The 22,166-nt window shown below is 41.0% G+C and overlaps 1 protein-coding gene across 1 annotated transcript in view; it reads left to right on the top strand.

The window, feature by feature from the left end:
* NLRP14 (NLR family pyrin domain containing 14) overlaps positions 1–11,439 on the top strand; it is a 29,440-nt gene extending 18,001 nt beyond the window's left edge. Inside the window, 6 exon segments of the mRNA XM_034995112.1 lie at positions 466–483; positions 485–623; positions 625–635; positions 3,184–3,348; positions 9,945–10,117; positions 11,276–11,439. Of these exon segments, the coding sequence (XP_034851003.1) occupies positions 466–483; positions 485–623; positions 625–635; positions 3,184–3,348; positions 9,945–10,117; positions 11,276–11,406 (637 nt within the window). The 3' untranslated portion in view covers positions 11,407–11,439.
* The last annotated feature ends 10,727 nt before the right edge of the window (positions 11,440–22,166 follow it).

The raw sequence follows: 22,166 nt of genomic DNA, 5'->3' as shown, positions 1-22,166 counted from the left end.
TTTTGAAATGTTAAATTATCCCTAATTTGTTATAAGGCTTAAACCTCCCCCATATGTCAGGTCTGCCTTCCCAAATTATTTATGGTATAATAGATCTTTTCCCTACTGATTGTATGTATAAAAAGTACTTTATTGTGATTACTCTCATTCTGTTCCATATGCCTGCTCTTCTGGTCTATGTAGCTACTTCTGCAATAGGGCACTGTATTTATGCACAGTGTAAAGAGGTTAACATTTCATTTATAGTAACAAACATTCTGAAGAACATGGATCCAGTATGTGCAATTTTGTGCAAACCTAAGTATCCCAAGTGAGACTGGCAAAGAGGTAGTAAGGGAAGAGGGTATTTGATGAGATGAGTGTTGGCAAACAGATGTAAGGGACAAGAGCATGAAATCTCAAAGATAAAAACCTCTGGGCAGTAAAGCAGTGATTCCATCTTTGCTCACACTGTCCTTCCTATAGGCTGAGGCGTTGCCACTTCGCTTAGCAGTGAACATCTCTCATCTGCTCTCCTGCGCAACAAGAGCCTGACACATCTAGATCTGGGGTCAAACTGGCTGCAAGATGATGGAGTAAAGCTTCTGTGTGATGCCTTTCCGCATCCAAGCTGTCACCTTCATTCAGGACCTGGAGTAGGTTTTCTGTGACTTTCCTTTGGATGCTTTCACTACTGTGAGGGCAGGGGAGATGAGCAAAGAAGGGATGAGCTAAGTGTCAGAAAAAAGAATAAACAGCTGATTCCCTCTCTCTCCCCTTGCCTGAGACAAGCTGGGGAAGTACGTTCATCAGATTTTTCTTAAACAGTTACTACAGTAATTCAACCTCCCTCAGGGAAGGAGAACCAGAGACAACAGACTGAACAGCAGCCATTTTATGTATTTTTTTGGTTGTACCCCCAGTGAGTCTAGTGTGTGTCCTCTGCTGCCTTACATCCATGAGGCAGAAATTGTGCTCTATTAGTTGTTCTTTCTTCAGTTCAGGTTTATAACTAGGTCCGCTTCTAAAGAAACTAGGAAGGGAATTTTTTTTTCTTCTGGAGTATGCATGCACGAGTGGGGTGGCCGGGACAGAGGCTGAGAATCTCAAGCAGACTCCATGCCCTGCAAGAAGCCATACGTGGGGCTCTATCTCATGACCCTGAGATTGTGACCTGAGCAGAAATCAAGAGTTGAATGTTTAATGGACTAAGCCACCCAGGCACCCACTAGGAAGAGAATTTTTTAAAAATACCAACAAGTCAGTCATCATTAAACAACTGCTTTTATTCTTATTATGTTCTCTCTTATTCTGTGGGTGGGTATACACACATGTATGGTACGTGTATATGTAATTGTGATTACTGTATAGATAGGACTTTGGGGTTCCTTTACATAGGATAGTATTTTAGAATCATTTACATACTTACATACAGTTCTCTTATTGGATATCAAATATATTCAGTATATATTCAATATCTTATTGAATATATATTCAATATCCTATTGAAAAATGGATGCACTATATTGAGTATTTAATATTTCATTATGTGAATACTGTGGCTAGAGTGAAGCAACATAGAGTTGTCACTTAGTGATCTCAGCTCACTTTCCCACCAGGGCCTCCCATGGGACTAGTCACCTGGGTGAGTCACTAAGGGTCTAATCTCCAGCACTGTTTTGTTTTGTTTTGTTTTGTTTTGTTTTGTTTTAGAACTATAAACTCTAGATGGTTAGTATATCCAGAGGTGTTTTCCTTGACTGGACTGACTCAGGATAACCAAATTTATAAACAAGAGTTTATAGTTTTGTTTTTTTTTTCAAGTTTTTTTATTTATTTGACAGAGACAGACACAGTGAGAGGGGGAACACAAGCAGGGGTGAGGGAGAAGCAGGCCTCCCGCTGAGCAGGGAGCCTGATGCGGGGCTCAATCCCAGGACCCCGGGATCATGACTGAGCCACCCAGGCGCCCCTAATAGTTGATTGTTACATTGGTGAACACCAAGGTGATTGAACCCTTGGGTCCAATAAGTACCTGTACTTTCTTTAGGAAAACATATACAATGTGATTCTCTGAAGTTTCCTTGATTATTATTCAACCGGAAGACAAAATTTTACTTCATGGAAATTATCATTAAATCCAGTACCTTTATTTTAACCACAATTTCTAAGTGACCTATACACACAAGATGTTTGCTTAGTTCACTTTATCTCCTTACCATTGCTGTAAACACATAGACAAATCTGTGCTCTTAGCTACTTTCATAGCCTGTATGCAGGCCATGCCAATTCTCTCAACTAAAATTTACAACAAATATAAGCTACATTCTGGGGGCATTAAAGATTATTACTAAGGTGATGCACTTGCCCTTCAGTAACTCATCAAATGCTGATGGCAGGGAAATAAATGCAAAGCCAATTAAAACATAGTGCATGTATTATTATAAGATAGAAGTCCCAAGGAGCAAAGAGTGGGACAGAGGGGACTGAGTTACCTTAGCCTTGAAAGATGAAGAGGATTTTGTTGGGTGCAGAGATCACTGGCAGAAGGTAGGAAGAGAGAAGGGACATGAAGATAGATGTGGTAGATTTGGAAAAAAAGAATAGATGGGTATGCTTGATGAATAGGATGGGGATGAAATATGGAGAGCGAACACTTGAGGGCAGATTGTGAATGCTCTTGAATGCCCTACAGAGGATTGAAGGAAATATCTTCATATATGTAGTCTGCTGCTTCTTGGAAAGCAGCACTTTAGGATAGATTCCTGGAAAGTTTTTTTATTTCAAAAATATATTAGAAACGGAAAGCACAGAGATCTGTGGGTTCCTTGGGTAAACTTCTATCCTTTTTTTTTTTTTTTTTTAGTTTTGAGGGAGAATTTTTTTTAGTTTTCTGGGAGTTTTTTTCTCCCAGAAAAAAGTGTTTATACCCTTGATTTGGGAAGCTTGGTGGACAATAACCTATTTGTGGGAGAAAGCAGCTTTACCCACTGTTGTTGTTGTTGTTGTGTTTTTTTTTTTTTTTTCCTGCTCATTAAGAAATCCCATTTGTTTCTGCTGGTAATATTAGACATTCCTCTGTGCATCCTGGACTGTGGAGAGAAAAGGGTCAGGAAAAAGGCTCAGATACCTCAGCTTCTCTCCTAGGAATAAATTAATGAAGCTTCACAACTGAAGGTCTCACCTCTTTTGTATTTCTTGCAGACTGATGGGCTGCGTTCTTACTAGTACGTGTTGTCTGGATCTGGCTTCTGCTATTCTGAACAACTCACACCTGCAGAGCCTGGACCTTGGATACCTGCAGGATGATAGAGGAAAAATTCTGTATGAGGCTTTGAGACATCCAAACTGCAATATTCAGAGGCTTGGGTGAGTTCAGTTTTCCATCAGGAAAATGATACCTATTTGGTGGCTAGTGTGGCTAGAAGAAATTTAGTACATGAGAGAGGATGATAAATGGGATAGAAAGTAAGTTAGTCTTAGAAATCAGAATCTGAATTTCAAATATATGGATCAATGTGTATTATGTGATGTTAGTATTGAAGCCATATTTCACATTTCTTTGTGTCCTCCTTAGTGCCTTGGACAGAGTAAGTATTAAGTAAATGGTACTTGCTTTAAGGTCTTCCATGTTCTATCATTCTTCAGATATTCTATCTTTGAATTTTTCTAATTAAAGTGAAGATCTTGGGGCACCTAGGTGGCTCCGTTGGTTAAGTGCCAGACTCTTGATTTCAGCTCAGGTCATGATATCAGGGTCATGAGATTGAGCTCCAAGTAAGGCTCCACACTGGGTGTGGAGCCTGCTTAAGATTCTCTCTCTCACTCTCTCCCTCTGCCCCTCCTCCCCCACCCCAGCTTGTGCTAGATCTCTCGCACATGCGCTCTTTCGCAAAAACAAAACGACTGGCAAAATCTTATCTGGAAAAATGCTATCTATCCTTTTTTTATTTTTTAAGATTTTATTTATCTTAGAGGGAGAGAATGAGCAGGGGGTGGGGAAGAGGCAGAGCGAGAGAGAGAGAGCGTGAGCGAGAGAGAGAGAGAGAGAGAAGAGGGAGAGAATCCCAAGCCGACTCCATGCGTTGAGCCTGATGCAGGGCTTGAGCTCATGACCCTGAGATCATGACCTGAGCTGAAACCAAGAGTTGGATAGTTAACCCACTGAGTCATATAGGCGCCCTGCTATTTATGCTCTTAAGGAGCCTGTGGTCTAATAAAACCTTATCCTATGTTTTGAGTACTTTTTATGTTCAATCATATATTGTTTAGGTTTTTTTTTTTTTAAATCTTGAACGGATATTGGCTAGTACATTTTTACTTATACAGCATGAATTACTGACTTCTGGGTCAAGAATTTTGCTCCATATGTGGGAAACCCAAATATTAGATGTCTCCCTGACTCTTACAAGAAAGTGCTGCTTTACCTATGTATCCATTGACTGTTTATATATTTTTATCACAATGATGATACTGTAACTATTGGGTCTGGAATTTAATTTTATCCTGCATTATAACCTAGTAAGTTAGCCTATCAATATTTCCTGGATACTGGCAGGAAACAGAGAATCCCATCAGAGACCGAGGACTTTATTACTCCTAGCATTGCAGCATAAGCACTACTGTTTCTGTGTCCATTTCCTTTGTCCCCCAAGTCCCACAGGGTGGATGTGGACAGCTCGGATGGACACCTGCACATGGTAGTGGGTTACATCCTAGGAGAGAAACATGGAGCTTGAGAGACCCACCATTTTATAGCAGGCACTAAGCAAGCCTGCTCTTTGTCCTGGAGGGAGACATTACCTCATCCCTCGAGGCTGCTTACTGAACACACACCCTAGGAAATGGCCCAAGTGAAGAGTTGTCAGGGTCTTGCATTTTTGTCAATGAAATATGTAGGAGAGCAAAATACTCCTCGTAATATTCATCCCTTTTCTCTGCACAGTACAGTCGTGGTTAATTTTCACATGGATATGCCATTCCACTGGCCACTCTCATTAATCTGACCAACAGAAGCCGGGGCCAAATCTGTTCAATTTGTCTCCTACACAGTTTAATTAGGGCCACCATCATTAGGACTCCAAGCACAGGATGAGGTCAAATTGCAGTGTTGATTTCAGCTGTGCCCTCAGCATCCTAGATTCAGCCAACTGAGTGAGACCCAGAGAGGACAAATAGGTTTTGTTATCGATTACAACTCATGAAAGGGGGTTTGGGTTGACCTGCTGATCTTGGTATCGTAATAATGGTATGGTAATAAAGGGAGCAAAAGGGGCGCCCGGGTGGCTCAGTCGTTAAGCATCTGCCTTCAGCTCAGGTCATGATCCCAAGGTCCTGGGATCGAGCCCCTGCATTGGGCTCCCTGCTCTACGGAAAGCCTGCTTCTCCCTCTCCCTCTCCCCTTGCTTGTGTTCCTGCTCTCGCTGTGTCTCTCTCTGTCAAATAAATAAATAAAATCTTTAGGGAAAAAAAAGGGGGGGGGAGCAAAAAATTGGGCCAAACCAGTCCCATCCCCAATAAAGAGAATTCAGGGGTCCATACCTCCACATATAACAGACAGCTCACTCCAATGTGGAATGTGTTGTTCTACTGACTTGGGTCACCATTACAGTGGTTTGGTCATGTCAGGTGGGTAGGCAGTGTCGCTAAATAGTTACAGCTGCCTTGTTAGCCATACGTGGCATAACTCAGAGCTGTACTGGCGTCAGGAGAAGCTTATGAGTTGGTATCAGTCAGACTGAGACGAGGTTGTACCGGCTGTGTTTGTACACATGTGACAAGGGTCCAGGTTTGGGGGCTGCCACTGATGACATCAGGCACAGCCGAATAGTTAGGACCTGCCACGCCCACTTGAGATTTTGCATTTTCACGGCATGTGGACAAACTCGGCAGCGGGTCAGATTGCCAGCTGCAGCTGTACTGAAGCAGACCACTAATTTTGCCAGGCAGCAGTGTTGGGTCTAGGGAAGGAAGAGGAGTCATTAATTGTCCTTCCTACTCCCTGCACCTTCCAGGTTCTGAGCTGTTCCTTCCCCAGGTATTGGTGTCACTGCCCCTCCCACAGTCGTGAAATGAGCGTGTCCCATCCCATTGCCTTTAACTTGGCTTTTTCTCCAATCACCCCTAAAGATCTGGCTATGTTCATCTGTTTGTTTCTGAAATTCCACGAGTGAAATCCTACAGTATTCATCTGTCTTTGATTTATTTCCCTTAGCATAATACTCTCTAGCTCCATTCATTGTTGCAAATGGCAAGACTTCATTTTGATGGCTGAACAATATTCTGGTGTGTGTGTGTGAGACACACACATATACACACCACATCTTCATTATCCATTCATCAGTCGATGGACACTTGGGCTCTTTCCATAATTTCACTATTGTTGATAATGCTGCCATAAACCCCGGGGTGCATGTATCCCTTTGAATCAGTGTTTTGCTGTCCTTTGAGTAAATACCTAGTAGTGCAATTGCTGGATTGTGAGATTAAAAAAGAGAGAGAGGGGCAAACGTAAAACAACTCTTAATGATAGAGAACAAACCGAGGGTTGATGGAGGGAAGTGGGTGGGGGATGGGCCAGATGGGTGACGGATATTAGGAGGGCACTTGTTGTGATGAGCACTAGGTGTTGTATGTAGGTGATGAATCACTAAATTCTACACCTGAAACAAATATTATGCTGTATGTTAACTGAAATTTAAATAAGAACTTAAAGAAAGAATGTTTATATACAGAAAAAAAAAAAAAGATCTGCCAAGTTCATATTTTAAACATTTTCACTATGAAATATAAAATACATACAAACAAGCAAATAAAACTTTAAAAAAAATGCATAACCTCATCCAGGTCAGTAAATTGAATTTGCCCAGGAAACTAAATTCCCTTACTCCTCCCTTATAAATTGCTTCTTCCCTCCTCCCTAAGAAGTAACCATTATCCTGATTTTTGTGGCCATTATTTATCTGTACAGTGACTGTGAGTGTATATAGTCCTAAGCAGTATATTGTTGAATTTTGCCAGGTTTTGCATTTTATATACAGGGAATCCTACTCTATATTCTTTTGTGTTATGATTTTTTTTTGCTCATTGTTATGAGTTTGTCATCCAGTTGTTTCATGTAGTTGTAGTTAATTTTTATCACAGTTAAGTATTCCAGTGAATGACCATACTACAAACTATGTAACCATTCTATTATAGGTGGACTTTAGTGTTGTTTTCATTTATTTTATGACCAGTGCTGCTGATGAATATTTCAGTAATGAATTCTGAGGCACATACGTATATATTTATCTAGGGTAAATAGGGGTGGATTCGTTACATCATGGGGAAAAGGTCTTTAAATTGATCAGATATTGTCAAAAAGATGGTACAAATTTATTCTGCCCCTGGTAATGTATTATAGTTCCTGTTCTCTATTCTTGCCATTTTGTCTGACTTTATTTTTAAAGTTTTAGTGAATCAGGTGTGTTTTGGCATCTCATTGTGGTTTTAATTTATATGTGTCTGGTTAAAGAGGTTCAACACCTTTTCAGATGCTTAATAGCCATTTGGATTTCCTCTTTTGTCAAGTTCCTTTTTTACTTATTCATTTTTCCATTCAGTGAGCCATTTTTGCCCTTACTGATTTGTAGGGTTTTTTTTTTTCCTCCAATATATTCTGGTTATAAACCCTTGTCACTCATATATGTGACAATAACTTGGGCTTTTCTTTCCACTCTTTATGGTGCCTTTTATGGAACTGAAGAACTTAATTGTAACGTCAGATTATTCTTTTATTGTTAGCGCTTTTTGTAATTGTTGAGGACATTTTTCCTGACACTGGGATTACAAAGACATTCCACTATTTTCTAAATGTAAAAGGCAACTTATGAAGCATTTGAGACTTTAAAATATGGTTGGAGGTCAGTCCAATTTAATATTTTTCCTATGTGGATACTCATCTTTTCTGGCAAAATTTATTGACTCTTTCTTTCCTCACTGTTTGGCAGGGCCACCTTTGTTATAAATCAAGTCTTCATTGGTGCATGGGTCTGTTGCTGGGTTCTCCCTTTGCATTTCCAAACAAAATTTTAAATATCGGCTTATTAAGTTACACAGACTGCACATGAACCTCCCCATGTACTCGTACCTACCCATATGCTGGCACTTTGATTGGAATTGCATTGAATCTATCAATTATGATAGATCCTTGTTTACTTAGCTCTATCAATAAAGCTTAGTAATTTTTCCTGTAGTGGCCCTCTATTTTGCTGTTTAACTTTATTTCTAAGTACTTGCTATATTGCAATACTATTTGGAAATGGGTATTTTTTTTTTTTAAAGATTTAATTTATTTGACAGAAAGAGAGCACAAGCAGGGGGAGCAGCAGGCAGAGGGAGAAGCAGACTCCCCGCTGAGCGAGGGGCCTGATGCGGGACTTGATCCCAGGACCCCAGGGTCATGACCCGAGCCAAAGGCAGAGGATTAACTGACCGAGCCACCCAGGCGTCCTTGTTTTACTGTTCTTAAGTTCTTGAGCTGGATGCTTAGCTCATAAATATTTCCTCCTTTTCCAACACTTAAGGGTGTGACTTTTCATTCAAATTATTGCATTAACTCCATGCTATAATTGATACTATATGTAGCATTTATTTTTGAGGCTAAAATATTTAACTCCCCTTATGATTTTTTTTCTTCAATCCATTGGTTATTTTAAAGTGTATTTCTCAATTTGCAGACATAAGAGGGGTTTCTTGTCATCTTTTTATATTTAATCTCTAGCACTGTGGTCTGAGAACATACTGTACATGATTACAGTTCTTTGAAATCTGTTATTTGCTTCATGACCCAGTATGTAGTCCGTTTTTATACATGTACCATAATGCACTTAAAATGAAGAGTTGTTGGTTGCCATATTGTATATGAGTTAATTAAGACTGTTAATTCTGTTATTCAAATCATCTATACTTTTAGTGATTTTTTTCCCAGATTCAATCAATTGCTATGAAAACTATGTTAAAATCTCCATTATAATTGTAGAGTTGTGTCTTTCACTTTGTCGTTCTGTTAGTTTTAGTTTTCTTGAGACCATTTTTAGTGACTGCAAACTTAGAATGATTGTTTCCTGATGAATTCTTGAAACCTTTTATGTCTCATAGTGCTTTTTACCCTATGGTTTATTTTGTGTGATATTTATCTTGTGTTATAAATAGTGGGAGTTGCTCTACCACATTAATGCCAGTTCCATGTAGGCAGTAACTTAATTTTTTTTTTATACTCAGCACCTATACAGGCACTCAATTGTTGAATGGCTTGGTACACCTAAGGTGCAAATTAAATTAAAATTAGTGGGTTGGGGACATCATCAGGCTTAGAAGGTTGAGTTTAACATAATTCCTCAGTTCATGGTATTATTATATTATCATTGGTTTATGCAAGGGTCCTCTAATGATTATTGGTTGGTTAGTTGGTTAATTTATCTCCTTTTAACTGTTCTCCTTCCCTTGTATAGGCATCTGGCCTAGTGTGTTTGAAATACTGTATCCTTGTAAAAGATATAATGTTTTTTGGCATATGCGTTTTTATTTGCATAAATGGTGTCGTGCTAAGAGACCTCACTATATACCTTGCTTTTGAAATACTCAGTATCATATTTCAAAAGTCTACTTATGTACTATATTTTTAATGATGATCAAAGATTCAACTGCTTCAGCTTTTCTTAGTATGCTTTCCTATTTATTCCTTGGACTATAATTATGAACTTGCAATTCATGATTTAGGAAGGAATATATTCGGTCTATGAATATCTAGTAATAATGAATATTATAAGTACTTACATTCTTTGAATTTACCCTAATTGTGCTCCCCCCATTTTTTTTTTTTTTTTAAGCTTCTGGACTCATCCTACACTCCCAGCTCACAGGTCTCTTACGTGCTTGCTCTTTGGGGTAAAATTAATTTTATCTTTAGTCTCTCTTCCCTTCAGGTTGGAATATTGTGGTTTGATCTCCCTGTGTTGTCAGGATCTCTCCTCTACTCTTAGAAACAACCAAAACCTGATAAAAATAAACCTGAGACAGAATACTTTAGGAAATGAAGGAATGATGAAGTTATGTGAAGTCCTGAGGTCTCCTGAATGTAAACTGAAAGTTCTAGGTTAAGTCTTCATTGGCTTCTCAGGGCGAAAGTTTCTGTAACAAGGGATTTGGGAAGCCACTTGTTTACTGCAGGCCTAAGGATCAACCTGATTGTGGATCCCTGCATGTTTTTGAGGCCCTTATTTGTTTTTCTCCCATAGCACACTGAATTTTGAGAGACCTACTGTAGCAAAGTGGTAACAGCTGAGAACTCTAAAGCCAGACTACCCGAGTTTGAAATCTAGCTGGAACTTACTAGATATTTGACCTTACACTAGTCTCCAATCTCTGTGTTTTGGTTTCCTTATCTATAAATGGGTGAAATGATAATATCTCCAATGGTTTATTGTGAGGATTGATCAGCTGAGTCAGTAAGGCAGTACAGGTGTCCTCCTCCTGTCTGAAGGTAGAGTGTTCCTGTGAAACCTTTCGTAAGCCAAAATGGGGTAAATCAGAGAAGCAATTACCATTAATCTAAATGGAAAACTTTTTGAGCATTCCTGGACGCAAAAAATAACCTCTTGTAGGCTTTCCTGATACCTTAGGACCTATGCACAAAATAAATTGATAGCACAGATAGCCACAGACACAGTTCAAAGCTGTGGCGGCCTGGTGCTGAGGTGCACTGTAGGTCCTGGGGAAGGAGCTTGGGCCGCTCTTGCTGCTTGGGTTCCTGCTGCCTCCGTAACGGCTTGCTGCAACCCAAATGCCAAATGCTATTTTTGCTTTTTACCTGTGTGTGTTAAAACGCAAAAATCTTTGGACTTGCTTCAGTTATCAAAAACAGGTGCTAAGGTAGTTCTCTCATAAAGGTGAAGTGGTGTAGCCATGACCTTTGGAAAAGCAGAGGTACGGTACCTGTATTTAGAACCGTGCATATAACACCTAACAGTGTTAGTGTTAACTACTGTCATCATGAGTAGTACTATTTTGCTTGAGTAGAAAAAGGCTCTTGGAGGATCCTCTTAAATTTTAATCTATTTCTATTTCTACTCTATAGTCCATTTTCCTTCCCCTGCTGCGTTCCCTCAGTGTATCCCTCACACTTTCCTTGCCCCATTTCCCGTGTTCATTTGTCTCTACTTCAACAGTCTTTCTCTGAGAAACAAATTCTTCAGAGAAATTACAGGACTGTGGGAAAGCTGAGTACAAGAAGAGGTGTTCCCTTGTTTTCTCAGGGTGTGCAAAGAGGCGTTTGATGACGAAGTCCAGAAGCTGCTGGAAGCTGTGCGAGTTAGCAATCCACACCTTATCATTAAGCATGATTATAATCACAAAGATGAAGATGGTTCCTGGTGGCGGTATCCCTGATTTGAAGAACCTGGTGTTCTTTTAAAAAGTGAAATAAAGGCCTCAGAGTGACAAGGCTTGTGGGTCTTAGCTTTAGAAGCTTTGTGCCCAGACAGTGTTTGATGTCTGTTAGATGTAGGGGAGTCACTTCTCTGTAAAATGTCTGTTCTACTTCACATGGTGGTTGAGGGACTAAAATAAAATGAAAAACATAAAGCTCTGTGAAAGGTATAACATGTGTTTAACTGGATGCAGAGCTTAAGAATTCAGATTTGAGAAGCCTGGAAATGAGACTGGAGGACCAGGCCAGGGCAGATTATGTTAGAGCATCTGGTTTCCTTTCTCTCCCTTGCACGGATGGCTAACTTCACAGCCTCACCAGCTCCAGCATGTTTGACTGAATACTTCTGTTTGTGTTCCTGGGACCACTGGGTCTAAATCACTTGGATGTTTCTTAGAATGCAGATTCTTGAGCCCCATATCAGACTTACTGAATCAGAATATCTGGATGAAGGTCCTAGGAACAGGTATTTTAAATTATTTCCCAGGCAACTTTTAGATATGTTACTATTTGAGAATTGCTGGTCTCAATTGAAATGGGAGTCCACTTCCTCAGTGAACATTTTCTGTAGCATGTTGTGAAAATATAAGTAGATATAGGATTATTGGGATTAGAGCTAAAGACATGTTCCTCCATTTGACAGAAAGCTGACACAGTAACATTTTCTGTGAAAGACTATTAAATCATTTCAGAGCATCATTTAGGAAGGTAACTTTACCATTTTCTTTTATAAAGCTATAAAACTTTGATAGTAGAGCCTCAAAAAGATAGCACTATAAGGAAATTCAGTCGGGTGTTATTTATGAATATATATATGCAAAGACTAAATATAAATATTTGAAAATTCCAAAATTCAATTTAAATATACCATGAATTAGGGGTGTCTGGCTGGCTCAGTTGATAGAGCATGTGACTCTTGATCTCAGGGTGGTGAGTTTGAGTCCCACGTTGGGTGTAGAGATAACTTAAATATAAAATCTTAAAAAATAAATACCATGAATATATTATAACTTAGAACAGAAGGATGAGAAGACAAATATTAGGAGGAATGTTATAATTTATGATATCAATCGACTGATGAAGAAAGACCAAATAATCACTTCAGTATATGTTGATGAGGCATTAAATAAAATTCAGTCTTGTTTTTTGGTCAGGTACTTACTTCAAAACATGATAAGGAATTTTTACCTTGCACTATAACAGGATACTAGAAGCACAGGCATTGAAATTTTGGAAACACACCTGGTGTCACTGCTATCCTATAATCCATGGGCCAGGATTAGGATGAGGGGAGTGAAGTACTTACAGGAGGCGGGTGAGGGCTGGGGCCAGTGAAGTACTTACAGGAGGCGGGTGAGGGCTGGGGCCGACCTTGTGCAAGTGCAGGGTCAGACACTGTCTTTACATTTTTTGTATTCGGTTATCATGGATATTTTGCATTAATTTTGACTTACAAAATATTCCACTAAAATGTTCATCTTGATTAGAGTCTTTCCATATGTCCTTAAAGTTGTGCATGACCCAAGTTACTCCCCTCATCCTAAATCCGGCCCTGGAGAAGGAAGGGTTTGCAATTTTAAGTAGTGTAGTTAAGGAGTCAAAAAGGATAGTCAAAGAACCAAATAGGGTGATCAAAATAAACCTTAGCTTTGTTGGATCTTTTTTTTCTTTTGATTCTTGACATTTTCTTTTAAATAAATTTATTTTGTAAATTCTTATTTCTGTTACATCTGAATTTGTTCTGTCGGTATGCTAACTTCTTAAGTTAGATTCTTACTGATTTCTAGCCCTTTTATTACACGCATTAAGGTATAAATTTCCCTTAATTTGTATCTTAGCTGATTTCCCATGCTTGAATATGGAGTATTTTCAGTAGCATTCATGTCCAAATGTTTTCTTACACTGGGATTTTTTTTTTCTGTGACCCATATGCCAAATAGAAGTATGTGTAATTTCCAGACTTAAGGGCTTTTAAAGTTATCTTTGTTATTTTTAACCTGAGTTATAACATGTTCTGTTGGAAAATATTTTTTTGAAATTAGTTAAAACAGACTTTGTGGCCTACTGTCTAATCAGTTTTCTGTGTGTGCTTGAAAAGAATGTATACTCTCCCATAACTGAGTGCCTGCACACATATACACATGCACACCCATTAAATCAAGCTTTTTAATTATGCAGTTCAAATCTTCCTACACTAATTTTTGCTATTAATTATTGAGAATATTTGCTTTAAATCTTCTAACATGATAGAATTTTCTGTTTTTTTCCTGCACTTTAAAGTTTTGCTTTAGATATTTTGAGGCCATGATATCCAGTAAATGTGACAGAATTATGTCACAGGCAGATTTGAACTTGCCTTTTGTCAGCTTAGCAACCAAAGGGAAAAGATATCTTTTATTATATTGCTTTGGTTTAAAATGTCTTTCAAAGATTCTAATCGATCCACTATGGATCCAGTGGTGGAGTAAAATACACTTTTCAGGGATTTAAAATCATGGCTCTTAATATAAATGCACCACGAGCACTTGTCAAAGACTTATCAACACATTAGTAAGGGAACCAGTGAGGTGTTGCTCTAAAAAACATTTTAAGGAACAAAGGTTTATATATCTGTCAGAAATGGCATTTTTAAAAAATAGTCAGGATAACATTTCAAGGTAAGTATAAAGCTGGTTAATGTCCGGGGTGCCTGGGTGGCTTAGTTGGTTGGGCCTCTGACTTTGACTCGAGGCTCCGTCATATCCCCAGGTACTGGAGTAGAGCTCAGGGGGGGAGGGGGCTTGACCCTCTGCCCCTCCCCCAAATCGTATTCTCTTTCAAAATCTTTAACCACTTATTTTTCTTTAAGTGTCCTACAAGGTAATAAGTAACCTTTGGGATTATCTTTCAATCCTACGGAAATCATTTGCACTGCTAGCTCACAAGAATTATTTACGTTGCTATCAGGTTTCTACAAAATAATGTCTACACCTTTAGTTGTGAATCTCCTGATCCAATAGCAAATTGAGAGTCAAAGAACTGTTAAATTTTTTAATATGCCTCAGTTTACCTTTTGAAGGCTTATTTGAGGGAAAATCAATTTGAACTATGCAGCATCAAACAAAGTGGCAAAAAGGGCTCCACCTAAAAACAGCGAGGAGAAAGTCTCTTAATAGAGATGTGAAAGCAAAACAAATTATTTGAATGGTGAGAGCTTAAGCATTATAAGCTTTCTTTGGAAAAGGCTAGTTGGCTCTTTGTGATTGGTTGTCCTTAGGTTTCTATTTAACCTTGAGGCATTTACCGGTTTATGTTTTGATCCGCTTGGATAGCGTCATTAGCACGCTCTGAAGGCGCACACAGGAGTATACTTTATTCAATGATAAGGCAAAGTTAACCTAATTATAAAGCAGGTTCAGGATTCCAAACCCAATGACATTTCACCATGTGATTAACGGGGCTTCTTATAAGACACACAAAGCAATGCACAGGACAAGTCCTACAACAAACAAGATAGAACAGGGGGCAGGAGGTTAACAAACCAAACGTGAAGTCAGCGCATTAAGTCCTTGGCCCCGTGTAAGTTGGCTCTCAGCACTTACTGCTTACTATGTTGAAGTGGTGAAGGATCACTGTTCTTTGCAGAGATCAATCAGGCAGAGCCTTCTGCAGCAGCTACCTTTTTTTAAGTGGTCAGACATAAAGGGGTCAGTGCTTGCAGAGTCTAACAGTTTGCTGCAAAAATCCTACTTCGTTAAAGGCATTTAGTCAGTCTTGGGCCCCTGCAGACCTCCTGTTTCTGCGGGTTATGGGTTCTCAGTGTGTCATCAGCCCGCGCTGGTCCTGGCGATATCTGGTCTCAGCTGAAATGCCCTAGGTGCTTGTGTCACTGCTTGACACAGGCCCCTGCTCGACAGGAGTGATGCCATCTTGCTCTCTACAGTAGGCTACAATAGGCTGCTGCGATATTAGAAGCATTATGATTTTCATACCTCAACTGAGTTATCTTTAAAATGGAGGCTAAAAGATATTCATGTCTCACTAACACCTCTGAATCTTAGTCTAGGAGGAAACGAACTTTAGGGTGAGGGAGGTGTACAAGAAGGCAGGACACCCGTCTTCACCCAACTGTGCTACTGTGATTTATGATAAATATATTTCAGTCTTCAAGCTTCCTGGCTCACAGCTCTAGAAATTTCCTAAGAAAACCCTTGTAATAAGAGCAACGGGCGCATCTTTTGTTATAATATTTGGTCTTTCATCCTCAGTTCCTGAAATTGCCTCAGAGCCATAAAGGTGAAATAGGTGTCTTGTTATTCATAAGGAGCCCCTTCCAATGACGAGTTAATGAGGTGACCTTTGGAAATACCCTGAGGATGATGGGCTGGCGGCTGCCTGCCGGGGGAACCAACCTTGATTGGAAGGTTAGAATTTTCAGTCACAGCCCCTGATGGGGGGGGGTGGGGGGAGTGTTGGAGGTTGAATCCCCAATAGCCAGTGATTTAATCAATCATGCCTATGTAATGGAGTCTCCATAAAAACCCAAGTGTTTGGAGAACTTACGGGATGGTGAACCTGAATGATGAACCTGCTAGTCCCCAAACTCCATGGGAACAGAAGCTCCTGCTCTTAGGGACCCCGCCCTACATATCTCTTCATCTGGCTGTTCGTATACTACTTCTGTGGTATTGTAATAATCCAGTAATAGTAAGTGATGTGGAGAACAAAGGTAAAAGAAAAACTTCCTTAACAACTTACAGCCCATTGACAAGTACTTGAGACAGGCAGAGTGACCTTCCTCATTGCTTAGCTGCCTCAATGTCAATACTTAGTTAGAGGCAAGAGGCAACCATAGCTCGATGTTAGCCCATCTCCAGGATCCCATAAAAGTCCCTTTGGGAACTTCCTTATCTCTACCCTGCCTCCGCCCACCCCCAAGATATATGTTAGCAGTCATCCTCCAAGCATATGGCCCACTGATAAACTTCTGAGGGGTCTCATGAGAAGTTTTACTAGACAGTAGTAAATGACCTTTTCCTAACAATAGTTAGCACTTCAAGGTCCTGGAAACCTTGCTTCCAAATTCCTTAGAGACTTACGCTATCCCCAAACCCCTCCCAGCTTGAAAGTATATAATTGGCCACTCTTCACGACCCCAATGCAGCTTTTCCTGCCCACGGGTCCTGTCTTCATGCTTTAATAAAAACACCCTTTTTGCATCAAAGATGTCTCAGTTCTTTTTTGACTCTTCAATCCCGAGCCCGAGCATTTCATATCAGTAAGTATACTGGTTTCATGAGTCTGTAAGCCACTCTAGCAAGTTAATGGAACCCAAGGAGGGGGCCATGGTGTTACCAAACTATCACAGGTGCTAACTCAGAACAAGAACAGGTGAGCCTCGGCTCACTGCCACGGCCAATTCCTCCCTTCCAGGGAATCTCAAGGGGGCTGCCCACATCGAAAGCATAGCTCCTGGCTGGGCTTGCCAACACTGTTGCCAAACAAACTCTGATAAACTTGTCATGAGGGAAGTCAGTAACTCAAGAGACAAGGGTTAGGAAGGAAAAGGGAGAAATTTGGGGTGCCAGGAGCTGAGGGAGGTGACAGGCTCAAGCCTTAACAACTGACCTCTCCAACAGCAAGATGGACACCTACAGTTTTGCAGACAGGTTTGGGGGTGGAAGGGGGTGGTACTTGCAAGAGAGCAGGCAGAGAGCATGTGATCAGGGGTGGGGGTCGGTATGTGTTCAGCCCATGATCTTGGGCAGGGAAGGGGACTTGTGGGTGTGATGTTCCAGGCATTCCGTTACTGTCGGGGCTTTTCTGGCTGGCCATTGGAATGCTCCAGTTATCGTCAATGCCTCAGGAAAGTGCAATAAGAAATAACTGTTGGGGGTCTGTAGTTGAGGAAGAGGGGTCGCTGACAGACTCTGATTTACGTATAGCCAGTTCGAAGCACAGATTAACAACCTGGACTTCCAATTGGCATCTGATGTGGGGACAGTCTTGTGAGACTCCGTTCTTACTAACCTGTGGAATGTGATGCTATTTCTAGGTAGGTAGGTGAGTAAATTTGGAGGATATTCAGTCAGTGTCTCAGGAGACTTAATTGGTGGTGTGGGAAAAACACATGGTACCTTAACATGGTCAATAGACTTCTTTAAGGGGCACCTGGGTGGCTCAATCGTTAAGCGTCTGCCTTCGGCTCAGGTCATGATCCCGGGGTCCTGGGATCAAGCCCCGCATCGGGCTCCCTGCTCCACAGGAAGCCTGCTTTTCCCTCTCCCATTCCCCCTGCTTGTGTTCCCTCTCTCACTGTGTCTCTGTCAAATAAATAAATAAAATCTTTAAAAAAATTTTAAAAAAATATACTTCTTTAAGACGGAAAGAGAAGGGAAAACTAGATTGAAAAGATATGTTCTTTCCAGTCTAATTAGTACAGCTTATTTTAAGTCATCATTTCCTGTCTGGTCTCCCGGCTTCTCCCTTATTGCATTCTACTCTGTCCTCCACACCACTCAAAGTAGTTTTCTTTAAAAACAAAACAGAAAACTATATTCAAGTCTCTTTTCCCTCTCCTTCCACCTCTAATGCTTTACATTCAGCTTCATCTCGACCCCCAAACAGTGTAAACCATTGACAATGTTATTTCAAACAGAATACTGTGTTCAGCTTATCATTTTGTACCCATTTCCTTTTGCACATATGGTTCCCTCTAATATTTTTGTCTTCATTTATTTTTTAATCCTAGGTCCCTTACCAGAAGATAAGTTAGATCTAAGAGCAGATTAAAGGTGGAAACTAGCAGGTTCCTTTATAGCAATAGGAGGAAGAAAGACTATGAACTCACATATTGTTAGTATTTTTGTCTTTCAGATGTAATTGTTTAAATAGCCCCCTTTCCTATTTGTCTTCACCTCAGAATCTCCAATACCTAGTACAGTGCCTCCCCTATCATAGGTACCCAAAAAATATTTGTTGAATGAATGAAAGAGTACATGAATGATATGAGAGAGCTGGATCACTCTCCATATTTAAAAGGCAGCATAATTTGGGCACCTAGGTGGCTCAGTCAGTTAAATGTCCAATTCTTGGTTTTGGCTAAGGTCATGATTTCAGGGGTCCTGGGATTGTGCCCCACATAGGGTTCTCTGCTTGAAGATTCTTTCTCTCTGCCCCCTCCCCACTCGTATGCTCGCATGAGCTCTCAAATAAATTTTTAACAAAAACAAAAAGCAGCCTAATTTGGTTCCACTTTCCAATATGTCACTCTCCCCTCTCACCAAGCAACATAGTGATTTCTTCTCAATTCCTTGAATGTTAAAAGTTTTTCACCACTGGTCCTTTGTACTGGTGATCCTCTCTGTCCACTCTGCTCTTCCACAGAGCTGACTCTTGACCATCCTTTACACTGCAGTTTGAATATCCTTTGTCAAAAATTTGGTTGAGCACTGTTCTCTGAAATACCATTGCCCGTCCCCCCTTTCCTAACAGAGCATAGGTGTTTCTTTCCTATGATTTCTCAAAGATTTTCTTATTATCTATTTTCATCAACACAGTGTAAGTTCAGTGAGTACAGGAACCATGGCTTTTTCCTTACTGCTGTATTTCCAGTCCACGGTACAGTGTCTTGTGCAATGTGGTCTCTCAGTGAATAAATGAATGAATGAAAGCAAAAATATCCTACTCCTCCTGAAGGCATCTGTATTACTTTCCAACTTACTAGCAACTCAGTGAAGTTGTGACTCCCACAGCTTGGGAACGCCCAGCTTTTAGGAAACTCCTGGACTTGCATCCTCTTGCATCCCGCTATAGTCCCTGGATTCCAACTCAAGGTGGGGAGGAGGGCGCTTATTTCCAGTTGGCTTTGTGAATTATTAAGAGCGGTGCATCTGCCCTCGGGTCCTGGGAATGAAGCCTGGAAGTGAGGCGGGCCAGGAGATTTGTGCGGAGTGTCCGGAGTGTCCGCAGTGTCCGCCGCCGTTGTGGTGGAGAGGGGAGAGGGAGGTGAGCTCAGCAGGATGGGGAGGGCAGAGCAGGGTGCACAGATGCGTCGGGGGCACAGCGCTGCCGGCAGGCCTAGCTTTTGGCGAGTCGGGGTGCTGGCTGCCCTGACCAGGCTTGTGGGGAGTCGCAGGTCGAGTAGTCTGCTCCTGGAGCTTGTGTCCCTGAGGCAGGCACCCTCAGAACTTGGCTTGGGCCTCCATTGGCAGCATGGAAGTGCTTGAAAAGGAAGCAACCTCAACCCTGGTCTTCAAAGCCAGAGAAAGCAGGACACTGGGCAGCGCTTAGAGGCCGCTGGGGCAATATCGCCACTTGTAATAAAGCTGAGATCCCAGTCTGTGGGGCCACTTTCCTAAAGTTGGGCAGAAATGGATTTCCCAAAAATGGACACCTATTATCATTCACCAAAATAATATAACTATCTTTGAATCAGGAGGAACATAAAAAAGAATAGTCTTTTGGTTCATATTATTTGAATAAATGAGGGGGTACTAATAGATTGGTACAGAAGTACAAAGGTGGTAGCCAGGGGCTGGAGGGAATGTGGAGTTGTTTAATGGGTACAGTCTCAGTTTTGCTAGATGAAAAGAATTCTGAGATCTGTTTCACAAAGTGAATGTACTTAATGCTACTGTAAAGAGAAACTCTTATTTTCATTTACATTAAACACAATACTCTGAATGCTACACGACTTCTGACACTTCCGGTCTCCACATGTGTACACATCCAGCAGTTCTCCACCACCAGCTGGGTGTCCTGCAATTCAGCTCAGTTCTGACACTATCCACCTGGAGAGAGCCTCAGATCCCACAGGCTGAAAGCTCAGTCCTACAACACTGCCCCTCCTCCCCGCTCTTTATATGCCAGTCACAAGTCCAGATTGTACCTGTGCTTCTGACCCACCAGCAATGAAGCAGAGGTTCCCAGACACCCTCTTCCTTAGTTTGTTAGAGTGGCTCACAAAACTGAGGAAAACATTTTACATATTAGAGTACCAGTTTGTTACAAAAAGGTATAACTCAGAAACAACCAGATGGAAGACATGCTTAGGGCAAGGTATGGGGAAAGGGAGCAGAGCTTCCATGCTCTTCCTGAGCAAGACTGCCACTCTCCCAACACCTCCTCATTCACCAGCCTGGATGCTCTCCAAACCCAGTGCTTTTGGATTTTTATGGAGGCTTCATTACATATATGTGATTGATTAAATCACTGGCCATGGTGATTGAACTCAATCTCCATAACCTCTCCTCCCCAGAGAGGTGGGGGGCGGGGGGGGGGCTGGAAGTTCCAACCCTCTAATCATGAGGTTGGTTTCCTTGGCAACCAGCCACCATCCTCAGGCGCTTTCCAAAAGTTGCCACATTAACATAAACTTAGTTGTGGTTGTAAGGGGCTTGTTATGAATAACAAGACACTCCTTTCACCTTTATGGTCCTGGAGCTATTTCAGGAATCTATGACAAAAGACTAAATATGCAAAAAGATGCTCCCATTGTTCTTATTCCTCAGGAAATGCCAAGGATTTTACGAGCTATGAAACAGAAATCATGGACCAACACCAAAATACAGAATAAACCACAACATCAGAACTACTCAACTATATACCTAAAAAATGGTTAAGGTGGCAAATTTTATGTTAGGTATATTTTACCACAACTTTAAAAATTAAAAAAAGGCAGTGCCCAACCTGCAGAGTGACTGGGAAGCTCCCTCCTCTCTGTGAAGGAGCCTGTGACATAGTATAGAGCCACGGGATCGCTCCATGGGTCTGGATGGCTGGACCAGAACTCAGTCCCTGTGAAGACACTGGAACCAGATGCAGGGTCCCAGTCCACCAGCATTGGTGCTGCTTCCAGAGATATTGCCCTGACTTTCCTACTAGGAAGGATGGGGATCTCATTCAGTTGACTCTCCTTTCTACCCTGAGGAAATGGGGACCTCATGGCAGCTCCTCTGTACTCTCCAACTCTTCCTTGTCAGGGCATAGCCCTTTGTAGAGATTATTATCGTTACTAGAGAAGGGTGATTCTTCTTTTTCTTGAAATGTCATCTTTATTCTCTGATAGTGGATATAGATTTCTTTTTCTCATCTTGGAGCTTTTCAACCCGCTAAGTCCCCGTTCTGTAGCTAGTGTGATACTCCTTAGGGAATGCCTCTGCATCCCCCCCTTGCCTGGCTCTCCTTTCTTTGATGTACCCTGCCCTGTCCACCAGTATTCACATCTTCATTAATTATTAAGATCTACTATAGTTTGCTGCCAGTAGTTGTAAAAGGAGTGAAAAATAGTATTAGCATTCTTTTTCATGGACACCTGGGGGACAGCTGTAAACATATAAAATACTCATCCATTATCATTTTGCAATTTCAAGTATTGTAATTATTACTTAAAAATATATCAAAATGAGGGGTACCTGGGTAGCTCAGTCAATTAAGTATCCGACTCTTGATCTCAGCTTAGGTCTTGAGTTCAAGCCCTGTGGTTGGGCTCCACACTGGGCGTGGAACCTACTTAAAAAAAATTCAAAGTAAGTGGCTGGCCCAGACCACGAGTGTTGGAACTTAAAACAACCATTATGTTAGAACCTCTTCATTGTAATTTAGTAGGGCAGAAATTCAGGTGGCCCGGGGATCCCATGTGCAACTGGCAGTTTTGTTGGGACCTGAGCCCTTAAGCTGTGGGGTCTGTGCTAACTCTGGGGAATTAGTGTCAGAAGTGAGTTGAGTTGTAGGACACCCC

Source organism: Mirounga leonina, unplaced genomic scaffold, assembly GCF_011800145.1.
Source record: "Mirounga leonina isolate KUSES-001 unplaced genomic scaffold, KU_Mleo_1.0 Mir_92, whole genome shotgun sequence".
Taxonomy (NCBI): Eukaryota; Metazoa; Chordata; class Mammalia; order Carnivora; family Phocidae; genus Mirounga; species Mirounga leonina.
The sequence above is the reverse complement of the archived record's forward strand: the minus strand, read 5'-3'. Positions and strand labels throughout refer to the sequence as shown.